Source organism: Rutilus rutilus, assembly GCF_951802725.1.
Source record: "Rutilus rutilus genome assembly, chromosome: 13".
Lineage (NCBI taxonomy): Eukaryota > Metazoa > Chordata > Actinopteri > Cypriniformes > Leuciscidae > Rutilus > Rutilus rutilus.
The window spans coordinates 17,222,544-17,249,272 of NC_140218.1; the positions used below are offsets into that span (position 1 = coordinate 17,222,544).

Below are 26,729 nucleotides of genomic sequence, written 5' to 3' on the forward strand. Positions count from 1 at the left end.
TAAATTATATGGCCACTGGGGCAACCTGGGACTTTTGTTTTACAGCACACTATAATGCATTTTTACTTCCCATATACTTCTATAGGGCTTTTCACACTGACCTTAACACCAAGCTATTGTCTTTTGGGTGTTTCTGGATCAACATATTTAGCTGATCCTGGAACAACATTCCTGTTTGAAAATTTAGTCCTAACCATATCCCTACCCCTAAACCTACCCCTACCCATGACTTATCCCTAAAATCAGAGGGAAATGATACATGTAGGTGAATAATACCGACCCTAGTTGTAGGCCTACTTGACATAAAACTCTAAAAATGTCCCCCAAATCTGATTGGTTGTGTGGAATGTTGTTGGCGAAATCACATTCACCCCACGACATTGTTGTGCCAAATGTATACAGTGTGAAACTATGCAATGTTAGAATGTGAAGGCCAACCTAAGTTGTGCAGCTATAGCAACCTAGACGCGCTCTATTTTGTTTCAGTAGGCTATATAAAAGGGTCATTGTCAAACACACCCACTAGAGCGGAGATATTTTTTATTCTTATAGTTGAAAGTCCGAAAAATCGAACCAAAAGGAATCAATAAGCCCAACTAATGTGTAAGAGCGAGACAAGCCTTTATTTAAACAAGTTGCATGTTTGTCAAGTAAATTATACTGACAATGCAAATATGCAAATAAGAACTTTAACCCGGTGTGAAACCTCAAAACCTAATCACCCAGAATTAATTCCTAACCCAGGGTAAAGAACGAACTGTGAATGAATGGAAAACGATAACTCATGGTTCTGTTAACTCTGGTTTAGATTGGCCCAGGGTTGACAATTTTATTTATTTACTTTTAAATCCTACTATGTACAAAACAGTAAAATGCACTACAATCTTGATGAGGTCAAAAGTTTAGTTTCAGAAGGACAGTCAACGCTGCTATTTCTTGAGTCCACTTCCAACATGACTCGGTCAACCACATTTACCATACACAAAAATGCTATTATTAAAGTGTTAAGTGCAGACATACAGTGTAAAACAGCCTCATTGTTCTTCTGTCTCAATGTTCTTGGTCCAGTGTTTTTATAAAAGAAAAAAAGGTGCTGTTTTCAACAGAAAAGTGGGGAAGCCCACCAGGGTATTTCAAGAGGGCTTTGACCTGAAAATGTGACGCAAGCACCCTTAGATGACGCCTACTCTCATAAAAGTGTTGACATACTGTCTGCTACTGCACACCTACGATGACAACCCTTTCATCTTGTGTTATCAAGAGCAACTTGCTTTATAATTTAAAAAATGTAATGCACAAAGTGACAGCATAAAAATGCCCATTTTGTTCGCATTAAATCACAGATACACCAGCTGGAATGGCTGACAGACACCCAGTCAACAGTTTTTAGTGGATGTTATCCTCTTGCTGTTGTAGCAATACTACGGTAAGATAAGAAAGCTGTCCAGTGAACTCACACTATGAGTTTAGAATCCGAGTCTTGTGTATCGATGGACTCTGAGCTGCCACCCTGTTCCTGCTCAGGATGACAGAAACTACAGTCTTCCTGCTCCACGACCATAATCCTGGACTCATCTGAGCGGTCTAAAAGAAGGAAATTACAATACTGTAAATACAGACAATATGACCATGTAGGAAAGGAAAAAATGAACACAGGTTTAAATGGTACCTTGGTCAGCGGCATCAGCTTTTGGCTTCTTCTCTGTTTTGGTTTGTCCCTTTACATATGCAACCACTGATGCTATGATACAAAGGACAGCCAACCCTGCCATCCCCCCAGCAATGAAAACTGGAAGCCATTTTGTCTGTTCTGGAGGTCATAGAAATATATTCTAAGGTTAGAGTTCAATATCCATATTGAAAGATATGCAGTCCAATTAAATTGATCATGTATGCTGATCACAGATATGCAACGAGATATTCTAGATATTCTCATTTACCTTTGTTATTGCTCACAACATGTAAGGTCGTTTGTATTGCTTCTGTAACAGACACAAAAACATTACATTATGTGGCAGTATGTTACTTGACATCCCAAGTTATATTGTCTTTCTGTATTCCTAGTTACCTTCGTTTGAATATTTGCAAGTACAGTCACTGGTAGCATTTCCTTTGCTCATCACCTGTCCATCGGGACAACTAGAGAATGAATGAGTTTGAATGAGTTTTATGGCAAATGCAGATCTAATTTCAGATAAATGATATATTTGTTTTAAAAACAGACAAACTGTAATTGTACGCTACCTTTTTTTCCATTCTCTGCAGTTACTGTGGATTTTGTCATTGAATTTTCCTTTTGGACATTCTCTGCACAATCCTGCAAGCATTGAATGAAAGAATTTATATGAAAATAATATAGCAAAACAGCAAGCAATTTCCTATTGAACAGCTTGTCTGAATCTGAATGTACGTTTACACAACAGCTTTGCAGTTTTTGCGTATCACGAAAACGACTAAAAACGCTGTATTATGACAGTAGTTGGCAATGTCACTTGGTAAAGAAACACAACATGCCTATAGACCGAACATACAGGCCTTATACGCAAGCACATGACTTCACCATTTTCACAAATTCGCGTTTTTGCAGTTTATTTGGTGACGATAACCGTAACGTGCACTTTGAATTCTGTTTTAAAAAGTTTGCATTTGTCGTCTAAATGAATGGCCATAAAAAGTTGTACGTTTTTATTTGAAAATGGTGTTGTGTAAACGGCCCCTGAAAGGGTCCGGAATTCTTACGGTTTTTGGTGGGCTCCTCCCCCTCCTTGCATTCAGTAACACAGAATGAACATTTGTCGTCTCCGCACCGATATCCAGCCTTGCATCCACATACCGTATCGCTGCTGATAGTGCAAGGTGTATGTGTAATCTGTTTACCTACAAACATGAAACAGAAAGATTAATGCTTACAGAGTATGATGTTTTAAAGCAAAATCATTTGTTCTATCAAACTGCAAAAAAAATGACAGTGAGGATGTAAAACAGAATCATACCTGTGCACTCGGTACATCTCAAACAGAAGTATCTCAAACTGGTTGTGTACGTGCCAGGTTTACAGGGGGTACAGAGCTTTCCTGGGTCACTTCCACAACTTTCCACCAAGCGGTTCCCTGTAACCACAAGCAACTATTTACAGTATGGCTTTGAAACTCATACACATTTGACACGCATGACTTCTGCACTATTATAACGGTCCAAAAGCCTGAGGGAGATTTTTTCATCTCATTAAAACCCAGCATTTAAATAAGTTTGAATATTTTGATGAACATAAAACAAACAAAAGTTATGACATTTACTAAAATAAGCCAATCATACAACAAGATAACATTTGCTTATCTGGAAAGACATCTCCAAAAAAGAAGGACAATTACTGCTAACAGAGACTGAGATCCACTGAGTATCTCATTCATCTTGTGAATAGAAGGTTTGCTACTTTACATTTCAAGCGAGCAAGGAAGCTTTACAGAGTTCCTCATTCACAGTAATATTTCTGGCACTAGTATTGTGCTATGTGTTGGGACAACCCTTGGTTTGAGGTTGAGAATGATCTATTCATTTTTATGCAATGACAAAACAATTCATGGATTTCCCTTTAAAGTGCTAAACCACATTCTTTTCATGTGGTACTTTCAAAATCATCTGAAACTTCCTTCACTTGGTCACTAATGAATAATTTCAAGGATAAACTGTAATCTGCTTTTTTGCATCTTCGATATTCCAATAAGTCATTGAAAAAAGGGAAATTATGCAATTGTGCACTTCCTAAAATTAAGATCAAGTTTTTACAAGAATATGTCAGTATTACAGATATCATATTACGTTACATAACACATCACATTGCAGTCAGTTATTGTCTATTACCTGGCTTGCATCTATTGCAGCAGACATTTGGTCCAGAGTCAGACAACTTCCAATCATCACAGCCAGAATCAGAACCCATAGTGTAGTTCAGCACTAGACTGAATATCAGAAAGACATACAGTCCTTGGAAAGCAGTCAGCATTTCTTCCTACACAAAAAAGAAAACAATTCACCAACTAAAGGACATCAGTAAGTAATTATTGTTTATTAGTTAATTATTATTAATTAACTGCATATGTGATATACGGAAAAGCATTAGCTTTTTGATATAATATTAGTATTAATGATTAAAAAATGAATTAATCAATCAGTTAATTCAACTTTGTCAACAGTGTAAAACACTCAATGAACATCTAAAATCCACAAATGCTTAAATATTTTTTAAATGTAGACTACACGTTAATATGTTAACGTAATACATTACAATTATTAATATATTTCTTATTAATGAATTAGTCATGAATAAATATTTTCTCTTACTGTTTTAGTGAAGTGGTCCTGACTCAAAGAAAACACGAACTAAGATGAGAATCTCCACTCCGCTCATGATTTAAAAACACGCACACACGCTAAAGTTGACAACTCAGTAGTAGGTGTGGCTTCTGTGTCTGTGAGCAAAATGACACGTTCTCTTTCTTTCTCTTTGTTCTATCTTTACTTCGTCTTTGTCCTCGGTTGCCGAGTGTTTTCTCCTCACACATTTTCATATCGAGCTTGGAGTGTTAGCTGCTACCGCGAAACATAATTAGATACAGGAAAAAGCGAAGATTTGATAGATATATCGATCGATCGATCGACGTTATTGACTTGGTATTTTACGAGCCTGGCTACAACGTCTGCCTAATGACACATCATGACTCAGTGTCGCACAAAAGATCTCATGAGCATCACTTAGTGCCATGTTACTCACATTTAGAAACTCTGCGGAACAGTATTTCGACTTCCCCAATATTTTAATAATTTTGCTCTTTCGCTTTGGGACGGAGGTTGAAAGAGGTCTGAAATACAGTGGAGGCTATTCTTAAGAATCAGGTGATAGGCTACTTAGTCATTGTCCCGAGTAGGATGTGACTATTATCATTTGTTTTTTTACAGCAACACGAGTAAACATTTCCACACTAAATTTAAGATTAGTGAATTGCATAAACAATTTCCATCTATTCGGATTACAGTTTAAACATTAAAAAACTAATAAACTTAATGTGATGCATATTTTTCAGTCATAGCCTACATAATTTATATAGGTAAACAATCCAATTTGATCTCATACATTTTTAACCAATTGAATGTAGCTTGTTTCACATCTAGCAATATTTTAATGTAAATTTTATTGTTTTCACAATGAACATATTTATGCTAGATTAAAATAATTCAATTAAATGGATTGATGTTTTATATGCAATTCAAATACATAAATCTTAAATAGGCTATATACAGGGCAAAATGTTTTTTGAGTGCATAAAGCAACGCATTAGTGTTGAATGGTCATTAAAGCACTTGATGAAATGAAAAAGCATTAAAAAAAACCTTCAGATCCCAAGTTCCAGGGATTGTATATTGTATAGGCCCTATAGTGGGTGAATAATTTAGCGACATTCAGACAGTTGGTGTTTTGAAGATTTCACCCCACATGCATTTTATCAAAGCATTTAGCTGTCTATCAAGTAGTTTTTAAAACATCTTGAACATGTTTTGTGATCATTTGTGTGCAAATGCATGGTCAATTTACTGTGTAAAAGGCCCGTTCACACCAGCAGTTGACATAACTGCAGAGCATGCTTAAACTAAACAATGTAATCGTGCGTTGGTGTGGACGCTAACATAGTCAATTTAGTTGACTTGGTGTGAACAAGCCTTAACGATAAAGATCAAGTTTTAAAAATCGTTCTTAAAATAAGAGCACACCACAACTATAACGATAACGGCACAGAGGAACGATATCATTGGAATCACTTTTTCCAGCTGATGAGTGAAAAAAAAAAAAACATTAACAGCCAATCAGAATCTTAAAAAGAGCTCGATCGTTTAAATTATGGGAAAAGACATAAGTTTAACAGCTGAGAAATGAGGAAATAGGATTGATTACAAAAAGTAAAAGAAAAAAAACCCACTTACCTCAAATGTTTCTATGCAGGAAACAGTAGGCTAACCTCCAGACATGCATTAATCATCTCATCTTACAGACAGTGAATTGAAAGAAATGACAGTATCTTTGAGAGACATACTGTATGTGAGACCTGTGAGACCAGGTGTGCTCATCTGCAGCTCACCTGAGAGGAATGCCATTGTCTTTTAATGGGATGTGGCTAAACATCTCTAGTATTGGTAGTTGCCCATGTCAAATGAATGATACGCAGAGGTGCAGCCTTCATAATTAATATAAGCTGCATTTAATTTAAAACCAATTCACCATATCTAATGTGATAATACTTCCCAAGGGCGTAATTTGGTTTGAACGTGGGGGGGGGGGGGGTGAAGTTTGGGTATGCCTCCTTTTCATGTGATCATGGTATAAATATTGGGGGGGTTGTAATGCATAGATTTAAATATACCCCCCCACAAATTACGCCCCTGATACTTCCAGATAGCATCTCATTGAATCACTTGTTGTCTTTTAGTTTGTCAGACTATTCTCATCATTTACAGAAATTAGGGTCAAGTCAGTGCTATTCTAAAATGCTATTATGTCATGTAATTAACTAAAAAAGAAGGCTAGTAATCTTCTGACATATCCTCCTACAATGATCACATCACACACTCCCACACTAACCTTTTCATTAGAAGGTTAAATGACACCCACTCCAATCGCGTCATACGCAATACGAATCATTTAAAAAAAACGTCATTTGAAGTGGCAAGAAAAACGTGTCTAAGCATCACACTCATCGCACATATCACACACGCGTTGCTAAGTTTAAGAGATATACATCTGTGTCAAACCATGGCTAAGTATCACCATCAGCATCTGTTCTTTCCACTTGTCACACTTCCTCTCTAAGTAATACGTTTGTTGTCTTAGACAAACGCAATCGAGGGGATTAAAAGTTAAAAGCTACAGAAAAGGCGTGTCACTTCCTCATACTGAGAAGCTGCAGTACTGAGTCAGAGATAGAGCAGGGTCCAAAGCATACTCATGCAAATGCCTACATGTACAGTAGCAGGGGGAAACACTTCTGTAAGTATGCCAGTAAGTGTCTCAAACTTACCATAAAAAATTATCTTCAAAGAAACTTGACGCTGTTTATGATGAGTGATAGACAATCTCCACAGAACATCTGGAAGTTACCCAGAAACGTGATTTTCATGGATCATAAGTGAGCAGAGATTCAAATATGTCAGATATTCAGAATAGATTTCGATTTCATTTCTGTGTCAACTTTTAATTTGTGTGTCAAACGGTGATCATACCTCCACTGAGCTTTGGTTGAGTAGCGGAACAACATATTTTCCGTGCTGAACCAACGATAAGAACATTTTATCTCAAAGTTCAACTTCATATCAAAAGTTTAGTTTTGAGATCAACATTCCTAATCATTGGTTAAGCGTGAAAAATATGCTGTTCCGTTACTCCAAATCTCAGTGGAGGTATGATCACCATCAGAAACTATGCTTCAGAGATGTGGAAATGATAGCTTCTCACAAGTTTCATAATACCAGATGCGTAGACACGAGATATCTGTTCTTAGAAAATGAAAGGAAAATTATGAAATCATTAGATAGTGAAGATCAGATCAAGGTCAACACCTTGCTTTTAACATTCATGGCACCTTTCAAAATGTTCTTCACACTAAGAAAAAGAAGGTTCATTTAAGAACTGCTCATTGCAAGGTTCTTTGGAGAACCGAAAATAGTTAATCTATGGCATCGCTGTTTCAGAAACTTTTCCCGCTTTTCCACCCTCATGCCAAACCATTCTCGTTGCTTAATCGCTCCATTCCATGCCAATCATGCATGCCTATGCAGCCAATAAGGATATCGTTTTATTTTCCACTATGGGGCTGATAACAGAGCTCTTTGAAATGTAATACATGTGCGTCAGTCTTTGCCTTGGTAACGCAATAGTTTACAGATGGAATGAGATGCAAGTAGCGACGGCGTTAAGGAGGATGATCAGATTTGGAACTTTTGTTTACTTTGCTCAAATAGTGCACAAGTGACCTGATTCTGAGTGGTTACGTCACTACACGCATTCTAGGAGAGAACTGTTTGTATTCGTGCCGTACCAGGCTCAAGTGGGAACATTCCTTACCGCTGGGCCCGACGGTGGAAAAGCAGAACAAGTTGTTTTTGAATCTCAGAACAAACCCCACTTCAAGACAATGGCTGGCCACTTCTTAATCCATAAAATTTATTTTCTCGGTTTTATATATTTATCATATATACAATTTATTATTCCTCTTTTGTGAAGAAACAATAAAGCATACAGCTTTCACTGCAATCAGCATTTCATTCGAAAGGGCCCAGAAGTTATATTCCAAAAGTGCTTGACAGAAACTGCGTCTCTCTTCTGTTTTGGCTCAGGCAGATAGGTCAGTTCATGGAACAGAACATTACAAACAAGGACATTCAGAGTATGCTCTTTCACAACACCTCACTTATTTACCAGGAAACTTGACCATAACAAACATCATAGCCTTTCATCCATAATAAAGACAAGATTTTTAAACAAAGATAACAACTCACTAATTGCCAAGGGACTTTGGTTAACCTATCTGCCTCTTTAAATATCATCTATGTTTTAACTTTAAGGGCCTACTACCACGCTGATCATAGACTACTGCATTGACTGTACAGTGATGTTCGTAATACAGTGGTAAATGCTAAGACAACTGGTGACGTTTGAACAGTCAGTTCACAGACTCTATGAAAAGCACCAATAAAGTTTGTTATTGTTTCAAATGTATCATGTACATTAAGAGTTCACGGTGGAAATCTTTGCAACATTTTGCAACCATTAGCACGTCCAAGCATTTACTTAATGATACTGTAGCTTAACATGCTATAATGCTAATGAGGGAATTTGGCGGAGTTGTAGCCTCACAAGACAATACATTCAGCAGTGTTTAGGGACGTCAGTTGTCATTGTGATTGTCAACAGGATTATGACTCTGCGAATGCAACTGTGTAAGGAAAAACGTTAATCCAGCGCATGGATATATTTAAAAGCACAGACTGTGTTAAGAGCTGTCTGGCTTTTAACTTGTGCAAAGTAAAGAGCAGCTTGGGATAAGAAGCAGACAGTCTGATACACTGACTTTCCTGTTAAAAAGCATATTAGTTATGTTATCTTGTGCTGTTACTGCAGTATTGTAGTTTTTGTGTCAGAGTCTAAATGAACTCTGCAGTTGTGCTTTTTGAGTGTCCTCCGTTGATCTAAATAACATTGAATGGACGTTAAAGGAAGAGTTCACCTAAAAATGAAAATTTTGTCATTTGCTCACTCTCGTGTTGTTTCAAACATTTTCTTCTTTTGAACACAAAATATCCTGGTTATATTCCATATAATAAAAGGGGACTGGCCTGTCAAGTTCCAAAATGACAAAAAAGCACCATAAAAGTAGTCTTCCATAAGCCATACAATGAATTTTGGTCTGTTCATTACAAAACAAACCTCATGATTCAATAATAATGTTCGCCTCATTCTTATGGATTACTTGATACTTTATTTTTATTTTGTCATTTTGAAGCTTGACAGCCCCAGTCCCTATTCACTCTCATTATATGAAAAAAAAAAAGTCAGGATATTCTAGATAACATTTTAATTTGTACAGTGCATTTTAGTGTTATTTACAGACTATTATAGTTTTTATTCATATTTTGAATTAGCTTGTATTTTTATATTCATCTGAATTTCTGTTAGTTGCTGTTAGTCTAATTTCTTTCATCTACTATTTCAATTACTAGTTTTTGTAAACAATAACACTGATTATTTTGTTCCACAGCAGAAAGAAACTCAACATGAGGATAAAAAAATGACAATTTTCATTATTGGGTCATTTAAATCGGGCTATCAGTTAGTACATTCTCAGTGCAGGGATCGTCAGTAGCAAAAATTCATGAAGCAAACTGGGGGGGAACTATAGGCCTTGTGCTCTGAAAGGATTGAAGGCACTCTTCTGTCACATAATATCAACGAAAAATTCACAAGGATTGCCCATAGCGTGTTGAAAAGACTGCCGACTAGCCGTGAGTTCTGGTGGGACGTTTCCTAACTCCCGAATGGGTGGAGCCCCAGGTGCGCTGTTGCTTGCTGCCGCTTTGGGGGCGAGGTGAGCAAGGCAGTACGGAGGGGGCAAACCCGGCGGGCCGTAGGATGAGCCGTGACTTCTCTCGCTGTGGGCACAGGACAGATGATTGGGCTGAAGGAAAGGGGCGTGGGTGTAGGTGAAGTTGTGACTATGCTGCGAGACGCTGTGACAGTGGCCATGAGTGTACCCAGAGTGGGCTTGACTGACAGCAGAGCGGCTGTGGCTGTGACTTTGATGACTCAGCTGACTGGATGCCTTCTCACCCCTCCTTCCAACCCATGTGCCCAGTTCTGATTCGCTGCCCCCACAGCACGGCGCCTTATGGTCCTTCTCTCGAGGGGAGGGTCTCCGTCCTTTCCCAGCGCTGGGGTTGGAGCCACTGCTTCTGCTACCTGAAAAGAAAAAATAATGTGTTAGGACAAAAGTAGTATTATTTTCCTCATAAAACCATGCGCTAACCAGACTTGACAAGCAATGACAGCCATTTCTTCAGTGTTAACCGAATTTCTGTTCCATCAGCCGCAACAAGCAAATCTACATTTGGTTAGTTGCTTAATTCCTTTTTTCTGCATTTCTCTTGTACATTACCATTCAAAAGTTTGGGGTCAAGAAATTATATTTGAAATTTTTGAAAGAAATTAATACTTTTATTCAGCAAGGATGCATTGAATTTAAGAAAAGTGACAGTAAAGATCCACTCTTTTGAACTTTCTATAAAAACTGTTGTCAACATTGATAAGAAATGTTTCTTTAACAACTGATTTCTGAAGGATCATGTGACACTGAAGACTGGATTAATGGCTACTGAAAATTCAGCTTTGCCATCACAGGAACATTTATAAAACATTTTATAATAGAATAGAGTTATTTTCACAATATTATTGTTTTTACTGTATTTTTGAACAAACAAATGCAGCCTTGGTGAACATAAGTGACTTCTTTCAAAAACATTTTAAAAAAAATCTTACCGACCTCTAACGTTAGAACAGTAGTGTATATTAAACATCAAACATATACAAGAAGAGACTGATTGTGGAAATTTATAAACACTGAAAAAATCTCTCATGTTGTGCAGCAACGTTTTGGATGACATGGTTGCTTCCCATCTCTCCTGAAACTGTCCCATCAACACAAAAGGCAAAAATATTTTAAAATATTCTATATGTAATATTAAAAACAATAAAAAAAAAACGAATTCCCTATGTCTGACAAGGAACAGCATAAAAAAGGATGCTGTCGCGAGAGGCATCATGTTCTTAGCTTTATGCTCTCTGCTCTGATTGGCTGTGGTGTTGTTGTGTCGCACCTGGTTAGGGCAGGGTGTATAGGACAGCAATACCATGAGGGTACTTTACAACATCAATATATGAGTAACGTAACATATAAACGATGTGGTACAAATACTTTTTTTTTTTTGGCGGTTATGCGTTTCAAAAACGTCAGCATTGAGGGTAGGTCAACACAGTTCTGGACAATGCTTCAGCTCACATCATACATCATCATGGAAATATTCATTTTTCCTTTCCCTAGTTGATTCAGACTTTGGCAAATAGAGAAAAGCGTAATGCAAAATAACTTTTCAAAAGATGAGAATCGGTTTGATTCTTGTGCACAATGAAGGTATAGAACTGTACATGCCCACACAAAAACACAAACAAGCAACACAGCTGGGGAGTCACAATGGCCATCTCAATGAGTCAAATGCCATATGATGACAAACCATTGAAATAACAAGATGATAAGGAGAAAAAGTGGGGCGGAAAGGCATTTAGGTGAAAGTGCTAGTCTTACCGGATCCCCTGTGCCTAGGAGAAAATTTCCATCAGTCTACAGACGTCCAGCAAAACAGAGGGAATATCATAATTATGACACGTCACCCAACCAGTCCTTCCAATACACTCCCACAAACCGAACCCTGCACCTCAGTTTCTGTGATACCACCCTACATTATGCCTCCTGAAGCGACCAAACCTGAGTATGCTGGATTGGTGTTTTATAAGTATTTTAGCTTGATGACCTTCACATAACTCCTGATACACATTCCCAGCTCTGTACAGGGTGCAAAGGGTGCAAAGGATGGCATAAGCAGCATAAATGATTTAAAAAGTCTGGTCATACCACATATATGGAAAATCCAACTGAATACAGCGACAATGATGATGCTCTAGAAATGGAATGATTAAAAAGAAAATAGTTGGCATCTGAGATCTTGATTTAGTCTTACTGTTAAACTAGTATTTCATGATATACTTATCAATAAATTGTAATATACTTTTAAGGAAGGAATATTCTAACACTTAATAAATGTAACATTGATAAAGACAAATCAATTCTCACCTTTGACACAGATTTTCAAGTGAGTTCAAATTAATTGATAGAATTTTGTGTGTGTGTGTGTTTGGGTATGATTTTGTAGCATTAATACAAAAAAATATCAGCATTTTTCCTGTTTGTTTAGTGTGTCTTTAGGATTTAATATTTATTAAATGTGTTTTCCATATTAACATTGTCATGCATGTTGTGTGGTTACATATAGTCTGGCGTCAGTTTTAAAGAATGTCCTTAATCTTTAGTAATATGTTGTTCGATTTTATTTTATATTTTGCCTAGCATTACACATAAGTTATAATCATTCACATTGTAGATAATTTTCATTTTCAGGAAAGGTGTTATAAATGTAACACCAGGCTGTTTACTACTAGCTTAACTGTTTCTGACTAATTAATCAGTTATGCGTTTCATTTTCATTTACATAAGTAACGACTGCTATTATGTCAAAAAAGGTTGATTTTTAAACCTTTGGGTTGACCATTTTCTGAATAAATGGGAAAAAAACTAAAAGTGTTACCATCATCCCTCTTTATGCAAACATGTCCACATGATTTACTAGTCTTGTGTCACTGATGTCATTCTGTCTCAATGCCTTCATTTAGGTACTGAAAGCAAAACTCAACACGCATAAACATACCGTAGTATTGTACCTAGTCTTCCTACATGCACATTTACAATAAACCCACTGATGGTTTCCTTTTTACTATCATAAATTCCATCTAATGCCCTAAAAAATGTTGAGTAGTCGCTAACATAACAGGGCAGTGCTGCTGTTGTTGCTTAACATCAACAAGCGCTCTTAAAACCGAAAGAAAAAGTCACAGGAAGTTCACGGGATTGAGGGGTTTTCCCTTTTATCCATCACTAAACTCTATTTCTCTTTCACACACACCTTCACTCTGCTGGCTGCCTGCACTGCCACTGTGGAAACTGTGGCAGGGGTCCGAGTATCCAGGAGGAAAGCCTGGCGGAGCAGTGGGGTAACCTGGGTGAGGATAGGGCTGGCCACCGAGGGGCCAGGGGTTGGTTCCTGGTGGAGGAAAAGGAGCGAGACCATCCTGGTCAGAGCCACCACCACTGGATCCCTCATTCAGATTGAGAGAAGCCATATCTGAAAACAAACACATTTTAATACCATTAAAATTATTTATGATATTTCACATCATTTTTAATTATAGTATTATTAAAGGTGCATTAAGCAACTTTTCATGTTAAAAATACCCGTTTTTCTAACCCATACATGCTTAAACAATTGCCTGATGGGCTGAATGAGCCCTTCTATGATCACTGCGATTGCCTCTATAATCCTGTACAGTAAAATAAATAAGAGGGATTCGGGACGGAATCGACTGGGCGTGACGTCATGCGCGTTCACGCTCACCTGGCTATGTCTGGCAGGTTTGTGTATTCGCCGCCATTATCCGCATCAGCGAAGACTACTCAAGCGACTTTTGCAAAAGTAGAAGATGGATTCAAAGAGACCGGCTTCTAGTTCATCCCAAACCCCAACGCAAACTCCACGTAACCGCGTGCACAACTCTGGTTGCAGTCTAGAGCTCCCCCCACAGCTTCGGAATAGATATTTGACAACACTGTTGTAAAAACTCTTTGGTGATTCTCAGACACCAGAGGCTAGTAGATCAACGACATCAAAGCAGATGGGATATTCTTTAAAACATCTTCTTCCTTCGGGTTCGGACAGCGTGAGGGAGCGCAATAATGACAGTATTTGAGCAGATTTCTTTTGGCTGTAAAGCAATTGTTTACATCGCGAGACCTGATATCACGCGATATTTCCTGCCGCGGCGGCCGGCGGCCCGCCGTCTCAAAGTTGCAAGTGCGAATTTTCCGCTCACGGGCACCAGGGGGGTGCGAAACGACCACCATTCAACCCGAAATAAGTAATATAACCATTCCAATGACTCCGAAGCTGTTCAGTTAAGGTAAAAAAGTTACTTAGTTCACTTTTAATAATGCTTTATGGCTCTGACCTTGGGCCAGATCTTATCTTAACTTCTTAAAGGTATACAAAAGTTTGGGGTCGGTAAGATTTTTTTGGTAACACTTTACAATAAGGTTTCATTAGTTAACATTAGTTAACTACATTAGTTACCATGAACTGATAATGAACTGCACTTCTACAGCATTTACTAATCTTTGTTAAGGTTCATTTCAACATTTATTAAAATCAAATGTATTTGTTAACATTAGTTCACAATATTAGTTTTTACTGTATTTTTGATCAAATAAATGTAGCTTGAGCAAGTGTAAGAGATTTCTTTCAAAAAGATTGAAAAATCCTACAGACCCCACACTTTAAACAGCAGTGCCCTGTATGATCATGACTGTATGACTGTATGTTGACTGTACTTTGGCACAGATCTCCAAAGGTGTAGTAGCACTGCTCCGAGAAGGTGATTTTATTGACTGTGTGTCTCAGGTAGCCGTGTTTCAACAAACTGCTGGCATATTTTCTGGCATCACGGCGGTCCTTGAAGCCCTCCACCCGAGAGAACAACCAGTCAACAACATCAGCCCCTGGAACACAGAGAACGAGCAATGAGGAAAAATAACACAAGTAAATACATTGATTATACAAAACATCAACCAAAAAACTTGATGCTTGGAATATACACGGAACAAAAAAGGTGCGCCAAACAATCGCAGCAAAGAATAACACAAACCGATGACAGCGTTGGCTATAGTGATCTTCAACCACATTCGGTCTCGGATTTCCAGGCCTGAATCTGGTAGTTGCATGACTTTTACTATAGTTGCCATGTCTGTTTTTGGCACAGAAAGGGGAAGGTCATCAAACTCTGTGAAATAAGAAAGAAATAACAGTGTTGAGCATGATACATCATCTACCATTATACTAACAGATGGTCTCTTATGGAACGTGAATGTGACTTTGATCATACCATAATGGGGGTACGGCCCAGAAAGTGCTGTAGTGTGTGTGATCCAGGCTGCAGGATCAATGGGTCTTACTGGCTCAGCTGAGGATAGATAGGGATAAATGAACTAGATGAATGCAGCATGGTTCTTCATGTCTCTAATTTAGCTGCTATAATGGCAGGCGGTAGGTACGCACCTCTAGGTATAGTGAAGTAGCTTCTAGGAGAAGGGTCCCAACATTTCGCCACTGTTAGGCTTATTGGCCTGTAGAGGACATATGAAACATGAATTTTGAAGAGAGCATTACGACACGATTTATTGAATGTGTCACTAATTTCAGGTGTGGCAGCCTCTCTCACCCAGGTTTGGAGACGATCTCCCGTAGAATCCTGACAGCATCATCATTGCTCATGTTCTCAAAGTTCACATCATTCACCTGAAATTACAATTCCATTAAACCTCACATCATATGAAGCTTTTTAACTTGAAGGACTTCAAAAGTTTCTGTGGGTTTAATATTGTGCAAAATCAACATGGAGTTATGAAGAATTGGTATTGTATTATTTGTAGATACAATAACATTTATTTCCACAATCAGTTTTTATTTAAAAAATATATATATATATGTATTTGAGGCTTTGTACAGCGATTTTATTATTTTTTCCCAAATTCACATGATTATAATTACAAGTCATCATGACTGTTAGTCTCTTCTATGGAACACAAAAAGTGAATATCTGAGGAAAATCCTGGCCACTCTTTTCAGCAAAAAGAAAGTGAATGTGAACTGGGGCTGTCAAGCTCCAAAATAGGTATCATAAAAGTAAATGACTATAAACTATATTCTGAAATTTAATAGCTTTGTGTGACAAACAGACACTAAGTCAACAACAACTTGTTCTTCACACATTAAGCCATCATATAAAAATATGGTGCATATGGATTATTTTTATAGTAATGCACTTTTATAATGCCTTTTCCTGCCCATTCATTGTAACTGCATGGAAAAATGTGCGACCAGGACATTATCAAAAAATATAGTTTAAAATGTATATTTATATAATCATTTATATGAATTTTTTATTTTTTATATATATATATTTGCGTTTCATTGAAGAAAGAAAGTCAAATAAGTTTGTAATGGTGTATAATAATGACAGAATTTTTAAGTGAATGAAGCCAATGTCTCAGTCTACCAGAGTGCACAATGTTTGCATACATATGTGATACTGTATCTCATGGTCATTTGGACGCCACTGACAAAAATTCACCTAATAAAACAGGGTCATTAACCATTACCATTTCTAAGCAGAATTTGAGATCACCAGTGCTGAGGAAAACCCCTTTATTATGTAAATAAATGACAAAAGCGTTGAAAGCACCATTCTGTCCACTGTGGTAAATAACAACAGATATGACTACAGGGTCTTTCAGCAGGAAGGATACGGAGAGGAGCAAAATAAGTCAACAACAGAAGGAGATGATATTCCCTAAAAAGTATATTTAGAAACTAAAAAGCAGAAGAGACTGGCAAGTGTCAGTTCTGTTAATGGGAACATGGTCATTTCAAAATTAACACCTTACTAACAAAATGATATATTTAAGGCGATTTTCCTGGTGATATAACATTTAATAGAAAGCTAACCCTACATGTTGTCCAAATTTTCCAAATATCTTCTTTTGTGTTATACAGGTTTGGAACAAGATTTTTAGATGAACTGTCATTGTAACAATGTGGAAATTGGCAATTATTATCATTTTTAATCTTCCAAAAAATGCATTAGATCACTCCAGACTGCTGATCCCTTCACCTGTAACAGCATGTCTCCAGGCTCAATCCTGCCATCCGCCGCCACTGCTCCGCCTTTCATAATGGAGCCAATATAGATGCCTCCATCTCCTCTGACATTGCTCTGACCCACTATACTGATACCCAAGAAGTTGTACTTCTCTGTAGAGAAAGAGAGATAAAGCTGTTTTCAATTATGTGTTCATCTGAGGGCTATATTTAGAGCACACTGTGCACACTAGACCTTGAAAAACAGGAAGTTCAGTTTCCTGAGTGCAGGTGGAGTGGAGAGATAGAGAAGCGAGGGAGGATGCACAAGGATGAACAATGGGAAAAAGAAGGGAGTGAACTAGTGAATAAGTTTCTTACCCATGTTGAGAGTGACCGTGATAATGTTGAGGCTCATTGTGGAGTCTGTAATACTGCTGAAGGATGAGGACTGTTAAGAGAACATACAAAAGATTGATAAGGATCAAACACTAACGTGTAGAAATGTGTACTTTCCCTCTATGTTCTCACCCTGTCCATTTTGGTGACTTTCTGTCTCCGTCGCCTGCGTTTGTGTCTACGCATGAGGTGTGATGAAGAGCTCTGCTCGGTTGAACTGCTAAGTCTGCTTCAGACAAAAATGAGAGGTCAGGGCAGAGGCCAACACTACAATAATGAAGCACCATGTAATTATGAAACTCTAAATGCATTACTTTAATTCTCAATTTGGCTCTCAATTAAAATTATGGCCATCTATTTTCATTTGACATTTTTTATTCTGACTGGCACTGATGTGTTAACATTCAAAAATCAAGTTTCTCAGAAATCAAACCCGATGAGAAGTTAATTCAAACACCAAAGAAGGACTTATGTGCAGGTCAGTGGCAAAACAAATGAATTATATTTAAAGAATTATTATTAATTATTGGATGCATGCACAATATATTAGTGTCATAATGGTTACATAAGATAAGATAAGATAGAATAGTATAAGAGATTTCATTTAATTTATGTAGGCTGATTTTAGTTATGTTTTCATTTAATAATTTAATAACACTGACAAGTATAATCTCCAGCAAATATTAAAATGATGATCCATCTTCATAAAGTACATTATTATGTTGTGATACCTAAATTCACTAGTAGCATTTAAAACAATTATTTTTAGTTGTTAGTGTTTTATTTTATTTGTATTTTATCAAGACAAAATAGTACAGAATTTTCAAATCAGCCACATAATTATGGAAAAAAAGATTAAACATTATTAAATCTATCAAAATTGAAATCAATTGACAAACCATACTTCATTTTTCATTTTAAACATTACATTCATGTTACATTTTTGGGCCAGCTACACAAATTAGATTCAAATGTTATCATGCCAATAGGCAAATAAGGACAGTCATTGTTTAAAGGAAATGAATCATGCACTCTGAGCCAATCATTTTTTCAGGGAAATGAAACACTGGGGGATGTCTGACCTGCTGGCATCCTCATCCTCTTCGCTGTCAATAAATGAGCTGGATTCCAGCTCGCTGCTTATCACGGATGCACTGTCATAGCCAAGAGCGGAGTCACGATTCACGCGCTCTGATTTCGAGTGACCGTTCACGCGAGGAACTGAGAAGAAACAAATAAGACATTGTTTAAAAGCAGAGGAACATCAACAACATGACAGCACATAAAAGACAGAATACAGTACATCATTCTGAAAGAGGCTCTTGACAGTAAATTTTAGACAATGAATCATGCTAATGGACTAATAAGGACAGTCATTGTTTAAAAAGAAATTGAATCCTGCCCTCTGATGCATTTAAATGAATGTGCAATCATATTACTCAAATGTGCTTTATCCAGAAGGCTTTTAGAATCTGTCACGTCAGTCTAACAATATGGCTGGGTTAGCCTATACGTACAGAGACAGGGACGAAGTTGCGTCTCTGGGTGACATCTGATGCGCTGAAAAGGTCTGACCAAACGATAAGACCGCTGTGGTCCCCGAGTGCGACCAAAGCATTCCAGTATTGCAGAGGTGCCCATTTCAGACCATTACTCTCCACATAGCCACTCAAACACACAAATCAGTCACGGCTATTTTAGCCAACCACGGCACTGTTCGCATACAGAGGAAGCTTTTTCATTCCTCTGCCATGTGTGAGTTCACAGGACAATTGTATCACCTCAGCGATTAAGGGTACAAGCAGAGGCCTGTGGCAAGATGAGCTGTCCGCCTGCAGCTGTGTGAAACAGCCTATCAGGAGCCCTTTATCAGAGTGAATCATCCACAGGTGGGTAATGCATTCATATCCTCTCCGGAATCCTTTTAGGCTCACTTAGTATGCGGCCGACAACAGGAAAAATAGAGACAAAGACATGTGGAAATTATCCCTCTACATCTGGCTTAAGGAGATCAACTTATTCCTGTAAAGCGCATATTATTAAATGTAAGTGACCAGTATATTCATACTAAAATCAAAACAGGCAGCAAAAAGACTAAAGCCTTTTTATTTGTTCATTTAATCCGATTTCCTGAACATAAAACTAGTTTCTAGTGTTTGGGTGTGACAGTGTGTGTCCACTCTTGAGAATTACGTAATACTACTGATCAGGAAATTATTGTAAATCTTAAGTAAACATCTTTAATATGGTAAGATTTATAAAAAAATAAAAATAAAAATAAAATTAATTTATATTAACATACTATTATTTATTAATAATTATGTATAAATTATTCTCATTAGATTGATTAAGATAATATAATCTTATGTCTTTATATATATATCACAATAGAGAGTTTTTGAACAACTTAACTAACTTTTTCTTTTACATAAAACATAAGTAATTATAGGTGGTCTTGGAAATCAATTAAAAAATACGATTTTTTTAAAGATAAAATCATGCAATTAATCTTAAACTAAAAATATATTTTAAAGAATAATCTTGGTATCAGAGAGACGCATTTGTCTTACCTCTGCTGCTGCACGGCTCTCATTACAGTGCAGCACCTCTCATTAGCTTGCAGCATTTCTAGCACTCAATGAAACGTAACCTCCTTTACGCGAGAACTAAACTATCAAATACATGCGCATCAGTTTCCAATGGAACGGGAAAATGATCTGGCCCTGAGCGAAGGTGCAGTATACGTTACTCAGATTTAAGCCTCTGGCCACTGCTGCCGCTGATAACTGATGATTTATTGGCAAGGTTGTGTGCAAAGAGAATCTGTCATTTTGTTGAGGATTCATGTTGACAGCAAAACAACACACAACGATAAGTTCATGAAAGGTTGCTTAACCTAAAGACGAGCCAGACCCAAGACAAATCAACATAACCACAAAATGAACACATTGAAACTGAATATTGGAAACTCAGCATGGTTAACAGATAAGGGCCTGAGGCTAGAAAAGAGATCTCCTCTCACACTCCTCCTGCCCCTAGGGCACACACCTGTCTGGCGTTCCTAACAACCAAACACATTTTTCATGCAATCACACTCAGCAGAGGTCAGCACTAGGACAGCCTTACCAATGTACCCTGTGAATAAGCAGTGCAAAAAGACATCACAATTTTTCATTTGTTGTTGTTCTAATGAAAAGGAGAATCTGCTTTTCTAAAGTAAGAGCTAAATAAAAATGCACAGTGATTTGAGCTGCAACAACTAAAAGAATAAAATGACTAATAATCAATGAAAATAGAAGGAATGTGGAATCAATGGAAGGAATGTGTGTATTTGTGCAATCTCTTACCAGTTAAATAAATAAATAAAATACAGATGCATGTATAACAAAAATATATAATGCATACATGTAAAAATAGTTTTTATGTTTTTGAAGTATGGTCACCAAGGCTGTATGTATTTGATCGGAAATACTGTAAAAACAGTAATATTGTGAAAAATCTGAAATAACTGTATTCTATTTGAATATATTTTAAAATGTAATTCATTCCTGTGATGGCAACACTGAATTTTCAGCATCATTACTTCAGTCTTCAGTGTCACATGATCCTCCAGAAATCATTCTAATATGCTGATTCGTTGCTCAAGAAATCAGAAAGTGGTATTAAACTGATAAACGGTAAAGTCATTTATAATGTTACAAAAGATATCTTTTGAACTGTCTATTCATCAAAGAATCCCGACACACACACATATATAGCTGGAATCCTTAAGTGACTGAACACTATCATGGCAGTTTTCTGGGTTTACCAGCTCTACTATGCACAACTATTTCTGGAGGAGAATAAAAGGGGAGCTGACCTGACACATTTCTCATGTGATATCATCAGATATAAACCACACAGCTACAAGACTGCTCAAGACATACACAAGCTAAATGAATAGATCCTTGACTTCAAAGAGAAGCTAAAAACACATGCACAGTGTGGATCACAACATTTATATCAGTGTTAGGGAGTAACTAACCAAAAGCAATGACACTACAAACAAAGTAGCACTCCTATCTGGTAACAATCTACCAATGCTGTCTGCAAAGAAGAAACATCAGGTAACATGATGTCTCTAACAGACAGTCGTAAACACAGAGGTTCAACGAATAACCATAAATCATCAGTATCTTCAGCAAACACACAAACGCCTCCATCTGTTTCTGTCGCTGCACTAATAAATGAACTTGGCACTAATGGACGAGCAACATGAAATTATTCCAGTGAACAAAACTGGAGGAATGGTGTGATTTCCCAACTGCATCAGATAAGTTGTGAGAAGGAAGCAATCTTGTATCTTACTTCCATACAGTAAGAGGCATTAAGAAACTCTGGCTTCAATAATGTAGACATTCCAGACTCAGGTAGGACTTTCTCACCTTAAAATCTACTGACAACAACACACACACACCTTTTCTGATTACAGGCAACGGAACCCCTAAGAACATTCTTTGTTGATGACAGAATATTTTTTCTCTGCAAAAGGCAGATTTCATGCTTCCAAATGGCCTCTCTTTACCCAGAACTCAGCATGTACCCTAACAAAAACAGACTTTCTGTAAATTACTGGTTTAAAATAAGCAAACTTCCAGCAAACAACCCAAAAAACAGGGGCATTCTAGGAAAAATTCATGAGGAAAGCAGCTACATCCTGCAACACCATGAGCCAACCTCTTAGCTTTCAAGAAGATAAAGTTAAAGGGGAAATTATGTCATCATTTATTCACAAAAACTTTTTGAAAAGTTTCTTGGGCACCAAATCAGCATTTTAGATAATTTTGTTCTTGAAAAAAATCAGCATACTAAAATGATTTCAGAAGACTCATGTGACACTGACGACTGGAGCAAAGGCTGCTGACAATTCTGCTTATTTCAACTAATTTAAATTGTAATAATATTTCACAGTGATGTTGTTTTTACTGTTTTTTGTTCAAATAAATGCAGCCTTGAGTACAAGAGACTCACTAATCCTAAACTTTTGAATGGTGGTATTAGTGTAAAAAAGAGCAGTACATTTATTTAATTTTATGTTTGTTTTTTCCTTTTCCCTTTGTCATGAGGATGTCATGTTTGGCCTCTCTCCACCTATGTCTTTCTGATGTATCGCTATATTAGAAAAACGCATTATATTTCATATAGAAAGTTTCAAATTTTGACACTATTTGCACTATAAAAACCTTTCCAAACTACAAAAGGCACACTCTGACTGCCCTAAAACAACATCACATTTACCAGCTCAAAAGCTGTTTTGTTGTATCACGTGTCTGTCCTTAGGATATTTCACTCACCTGCCAGACATCCATCACCTGGGGAAAACACCTGTGGCAATAACTGCCTTTCCAAATAATGTCTTATGTATCATGTTTCCTGATTAAATGGCATAAATAGATTCTTGGCACATGATATGTGCTGTGTATAGTGTAAGAACGGGTCGTCACTCACACTCACTTTCTCGTAGCCTCCTGTGAGCTCTCTGCCTCTCCCGCTCTCTCCGCTGGCTCTGGAGAGACTCTGTGCCCGTCTCTGTGTCCAATCCATCCCGACTACTCACCGCATTGGCACTAGTACACACACACAAACAGAAAGGTCTTCATTATATGGCCTCGAGACCATCTCTATTATGCTGAGTCACAATACACTTGGTCACAAAAGAGGAGAAAATGTTCTAAGAAACATTCTAAAATTATGATTACCATACCTACATTCAATTTCACCACTAACAGATATTTCATTGTTTAGGGGTATATGATTTACAGTCGTGCATTTTCAGCAGCTGTCACTAGTTATTCAAAGCTGAGAATGTAGAGCGTTTAGGTCCAGCTGGGTTGAACTGCAGTCTCAAATCCTGGAGGGCTGTCCCATACACAAAAGAATTATATTTGAAATATATTTTCTGGATATGTTTTGGAATATATGCAAATATTTGAAATTGGCCCAATAAATATATTTCATACTTATATTTCATATATTTTTGTTATATTTCAGAATATATTTCAATGTATTTGGAATATATGCCACATATATTTTTGACACTTTTGGGGACCCGTACAGAAAAAAATACATTGAAATATATTCTGAAATATAACAAAAATATATGAAATATAAGTATGAAATATATTTATTGGGCCAATTTCAAATATGTGCATATATTCCAAAACATATCCAGAAAATATATTTCTTTTGTGTATGGGGTGGTTGGGCCCCAGAAGAGCAGGTTGTTGGGGGTAAACGGATAAGTGTATGCGGATTTGCCAAAGGCCAGATATTCTAGCAGAGAGGGTGGAATGCTTTTGCTCAGGGCAGAAAAGAAACCTAAGGTTGGTGAGAACAGCTTGCTGAGACACTGAGCCCACACAAAGATGCTAACGCGTGATAAAACGTGAGATAAATGCTGGTCATTTTTGTATTTCAGCACGAAAACCTGCATCCAAGATCATGGGTTCAATTTCCAAGAAATGAATGAATGCAACCTTGAATGCAATGCAAGTCGTTTTGGATAACAGCAGCCGCTAAATGCAAAACACAAATAGATATAAACTATAGCGTTTTGCATAATTCTTTAAAGGAGTCATAACCTAGTATTACATTGGATACCTACTGCTGTATTATAGTCTTTCAGGCCCTTCTAAAAAAGAAAAGTGGAAAAAAAATAAACACAGACCTACTTTTACCCTTATTTCTGAAGGCATTATTGTCTCGCGAGATCAATGCGATGTTTTGGCTGTCGTGGACGCTCTATATGGCTCTGCACGCCAGTTGAAAGGGTTGTTGGGACAGCGTCATTAAAAATGAATTTCATCCACTGGTCCCTGATAGTTTCGTCCGATTTTGGGAGATAAAACACATTTACATGTTTTTTATGGCAATCAACCACAGAGCAAGTCCGGTGTGCACTCGGTTTCTCCATCTTTCTCGACTGAACTGACTATGAGGGGGAGAGGGGAAGGGGGGGCTTCCTGCCGCGGTGTCCATATATGGTATATCCTACTACCTCATGACGTCAAGAGGGAGCTGAAATCAAAATCTCGTATTTGAGTGCGCGTGCACGCGCGCTGGTTTATTTACCCTGAGGTAAACAAACGCTTCACTTTTAAATATCGGCTTCCCGGCCAGTGTATAATCGTTAGTCGATCATAACATACATTGATTCTCGTGGAAAAGTGAAAATTGCAGGTTATGACTCCTTTAAATAAATTGAGCACTAAAACAATGCAAATAGACATAACAGCACTGTCAGCTTCTGAGTGATTCTTAATGAACTCCCCAGTTTAGAGTCTTTTCTCTAGTAAATTTTCCCAGACATATATTTACTCAGCTTAAGTTGTAGTTTTGTGTAAAAGCAGTGTAACCTACCTAATTTAACCCTCATGTGGTGTTCAAAACCCTATAACACCTGTGGTCTTCCCGGGTCAAAATGACCCGCCTATAAAAAATAGCTTATAAATCACTCATTATACCATATTTTCACCCAATCTTGGATTCAATCTTTTTGTCAACTTGTTCTCTTTCAATTAGGACTGGTTTTATATTTCTATTTGCATCTAATTAATCGTAGGCCTCATTTATTTGACAGTAGGGATCTCATTTTTTGAGTAAAAAAAACATTATTTTTGAATAATTTTGGAAATATTAAATGAAATCTGAAGAAAATTGGCACTGTTTATCACACTAGTCTACTTTAATATTTCAACAGGAATTTTGTTTTGAAAAACTTTTATTTTGTACAAAATGACACATTGTCACACTTGTGGTCTTCCCGGGTCAAAATGACCCGCCTATTAAAAATAGCTTATAAATCACTCATTATACCATATTTTCACCCAATCTTGGATTCAATCTTTTTGTCAACTTGTTCTCTTTCAATTAGGACTGGTTTTATATTTCTATTTGCATCTGATTAACCGTAGGCCTCATTTATTTGAGAGTAGGCATCTCATTTTTTGAGTAAAAAAAACATTATTTCTGAATAATTTTGGAAATATTAAATAAAATCTGAAGAAAATTGGCACTGTTGATCACACTAGTCTACTTTAATTTTTCACCAGGAATTTTGTTTTGAAAAACTTTTATTTTGTACAAAATGGCACAGAATTACACTTGCGGTGTTCCACTGGGCCATTGAGGGCCATTGTTTCAATGGGCCATTGAAAGTGAATGAAACATTTTCAGGAGCATGTTCATTGTTTATGTACACATATGAGCATGTGATGGATTATGGTGAGTTTGGGCTCTTTTTAATCTTAACAATCTCATGTAAATAATGATGTGCCATTTTCCACAATTTATGCATGCTTCATTGAGTTACGAGTTAAAATGCGACATAAGTGCTAGGCTACATCTATATTCAAGGCTCTGTGAGCGCCTGTGGGGGTTCGTGTGTTACAACATTAGGAATATCTTTAGATCTGAGTGATGGATTATGCTGAGTTTGGGCTCTTTTTAATTGTGATAGTCTACTGAAAATAATGATGTACATTTTTCTACGATCTGTGCATGCTTCGTGAATTTATGAGCAAAAACCAAACGTGAGAGCTTCATGAGTATATACTTGGCTAGGTGCGTCTGTGGTATTTTTTGTGTTAGAACGCCATGAGGAATATCTTTAGATCTTATTGATGGAATATATTGAGTTTGGGCTCTTTTTAACCGTGAGCTCCTGCTGTAAATAACGTTGTGTCATTTTTCATGACCGATGTATGTTTCATGAAGTTACGAGTAAAAAGGCCAAGTCTAAGCTACCTTGCTTGGCTATGTGAGTCTGTGTGTCTGTAGTATTTTTTGTGTTAGAACTCCATGAGGAATATCTTTAGATCTGAGTGATGGATTATGTTGAGTTTGGACTCATTTTAATTGTAAGCATCTGCTGTAAATAATGATGTGTCATTTTCCACAATCGGAGCATGTTTCATGAAGTTACGAGCAGAAATGTGTCTAAAATTCCATCATCCATATATGGTTTACACATGGGTCTCTTGAAGGGCTTCTTTTACAAAAATCTCTCTCAAGTTTAGTAAAAAGCCTGAAACAATTATGCTTGCTGTATTCTACTAATTGAGACCTTTCAAATGACATATGACACAGGACTATCTGAGCTGTATGATGTATTTGACATTGCTGAATGTAGTACAAAAAAGTAGTTTATAAATTATGAATTTGTTTTTTTCTATTTA

At 37.1% G+C, this 26,729-nt stretch overlaps 2 protein-coding genes across 6 annotated transcripts in view; both read right to left on the reverse strand.

The window, feature by feature from the left end:
* Window positions 1-604: 604 nt before the first annotated feature.
* tnfrsf9a (tumor necrosis factor receptor superfamily, member 9a) lies at window positions 605-4,452 on the reverse strand. 2 transcript variants are annotated; one of them, XM_084427352.1, is made up of 9 exons: window positions 4,342-4,452; window positions 3,862-4,009; window positions 2,994-3,110; window positions 2,740-2,877; window positions 2,245-2,317; window positions 2,069-2,139; window positions 1,941-1,982; window positions 1,670-1,810; window positions 605-1,584 (listed from the first exon to the last, which is right to left on the reverse strand). In XM_084427352.1, the coding sequence occupies exons 2-9, from the start codon at window positions 4,001-4,003 to the stop codon at window positions 1,454-1,456; spliced, it is 855 nt and encodes a 284-aa protein (XP_084283478.1). In that variant the 5' UTR covers window positions 4,004-4,009; window positions 4,342-4,452; the 3' UTR covers window positions 605-1,453. The 2 variants fall into 2 exon arrangements, with proteins under 2 accessions (XP_084283478.1, XP_084283479.1); XM_084427353.1 differs by having other exon boundaries at window positions 3,862-4,037; window positions 4,342-4,408.
* A 3,736-nt stretch (window positions 4,453-8,188) lies between these two features.
* Window positions 8,189-26,729, reverse strand: part of dvl1a (dishevelled segment polarity protein 1a) — a 39,460-nt gene continuing 20,919 nt past the window's right edge. The window contains exons 4-15 of one of the 4 annotated variants that reach the window (XM_084428337.1): window positions 23,008-23,120; window positions 18,597-18,735; window positions 17,647-17,740; window positions 17,497-17,566; window positions 17,150-17,289; window positions 15,698-15,774; window positions 15,535-15,602; window positions 15,362-15,439; window positions 15,125-15,259; window positions 14,811-14,978; window positions 13,333-13,551; window positions 8,189-10,501 (exon numbers count right to left, since the gene is read on the reverse strand). In XM_084428337.1, the coding sequence (XP_084284463.1) occupies window positions 9,981-10,501; window positions 13,333-13,551; window positions 14,811-14,978; window positions 15,125-15,259; window positions 15,362-15,439; window positions 15,535-15,602; window positions 15,698-15,774; window positions 17,150-17,289; window positions 17,497-17,566; window positions 17,647-17,740; window positions 18,597-18,735; window positions 23,008-23,120 (1,822 nt within the window). In that variant the 3' untranslated portion in view covers window positions 8,189-9,980. Of the gene's footprint in view, window positions 10,502-13,332; window positions 13,552-14,810; window positions 14,979-15,124; window positions 15,440-15,534; window positions 15,603-15,697; window positions 15,775-17,149; window positions 17,290-17,496; window positions 17,567-17,646; window positions 17,741-18,596; window positions 18,736-23,001; window positions 23,121-26,729 lie in introns of all 4 variants that reach the window. The other 3 variants (XM_084428336.1, XM_084428335.1, XM_084428334.1) reach the window with 3 other exon arrangements.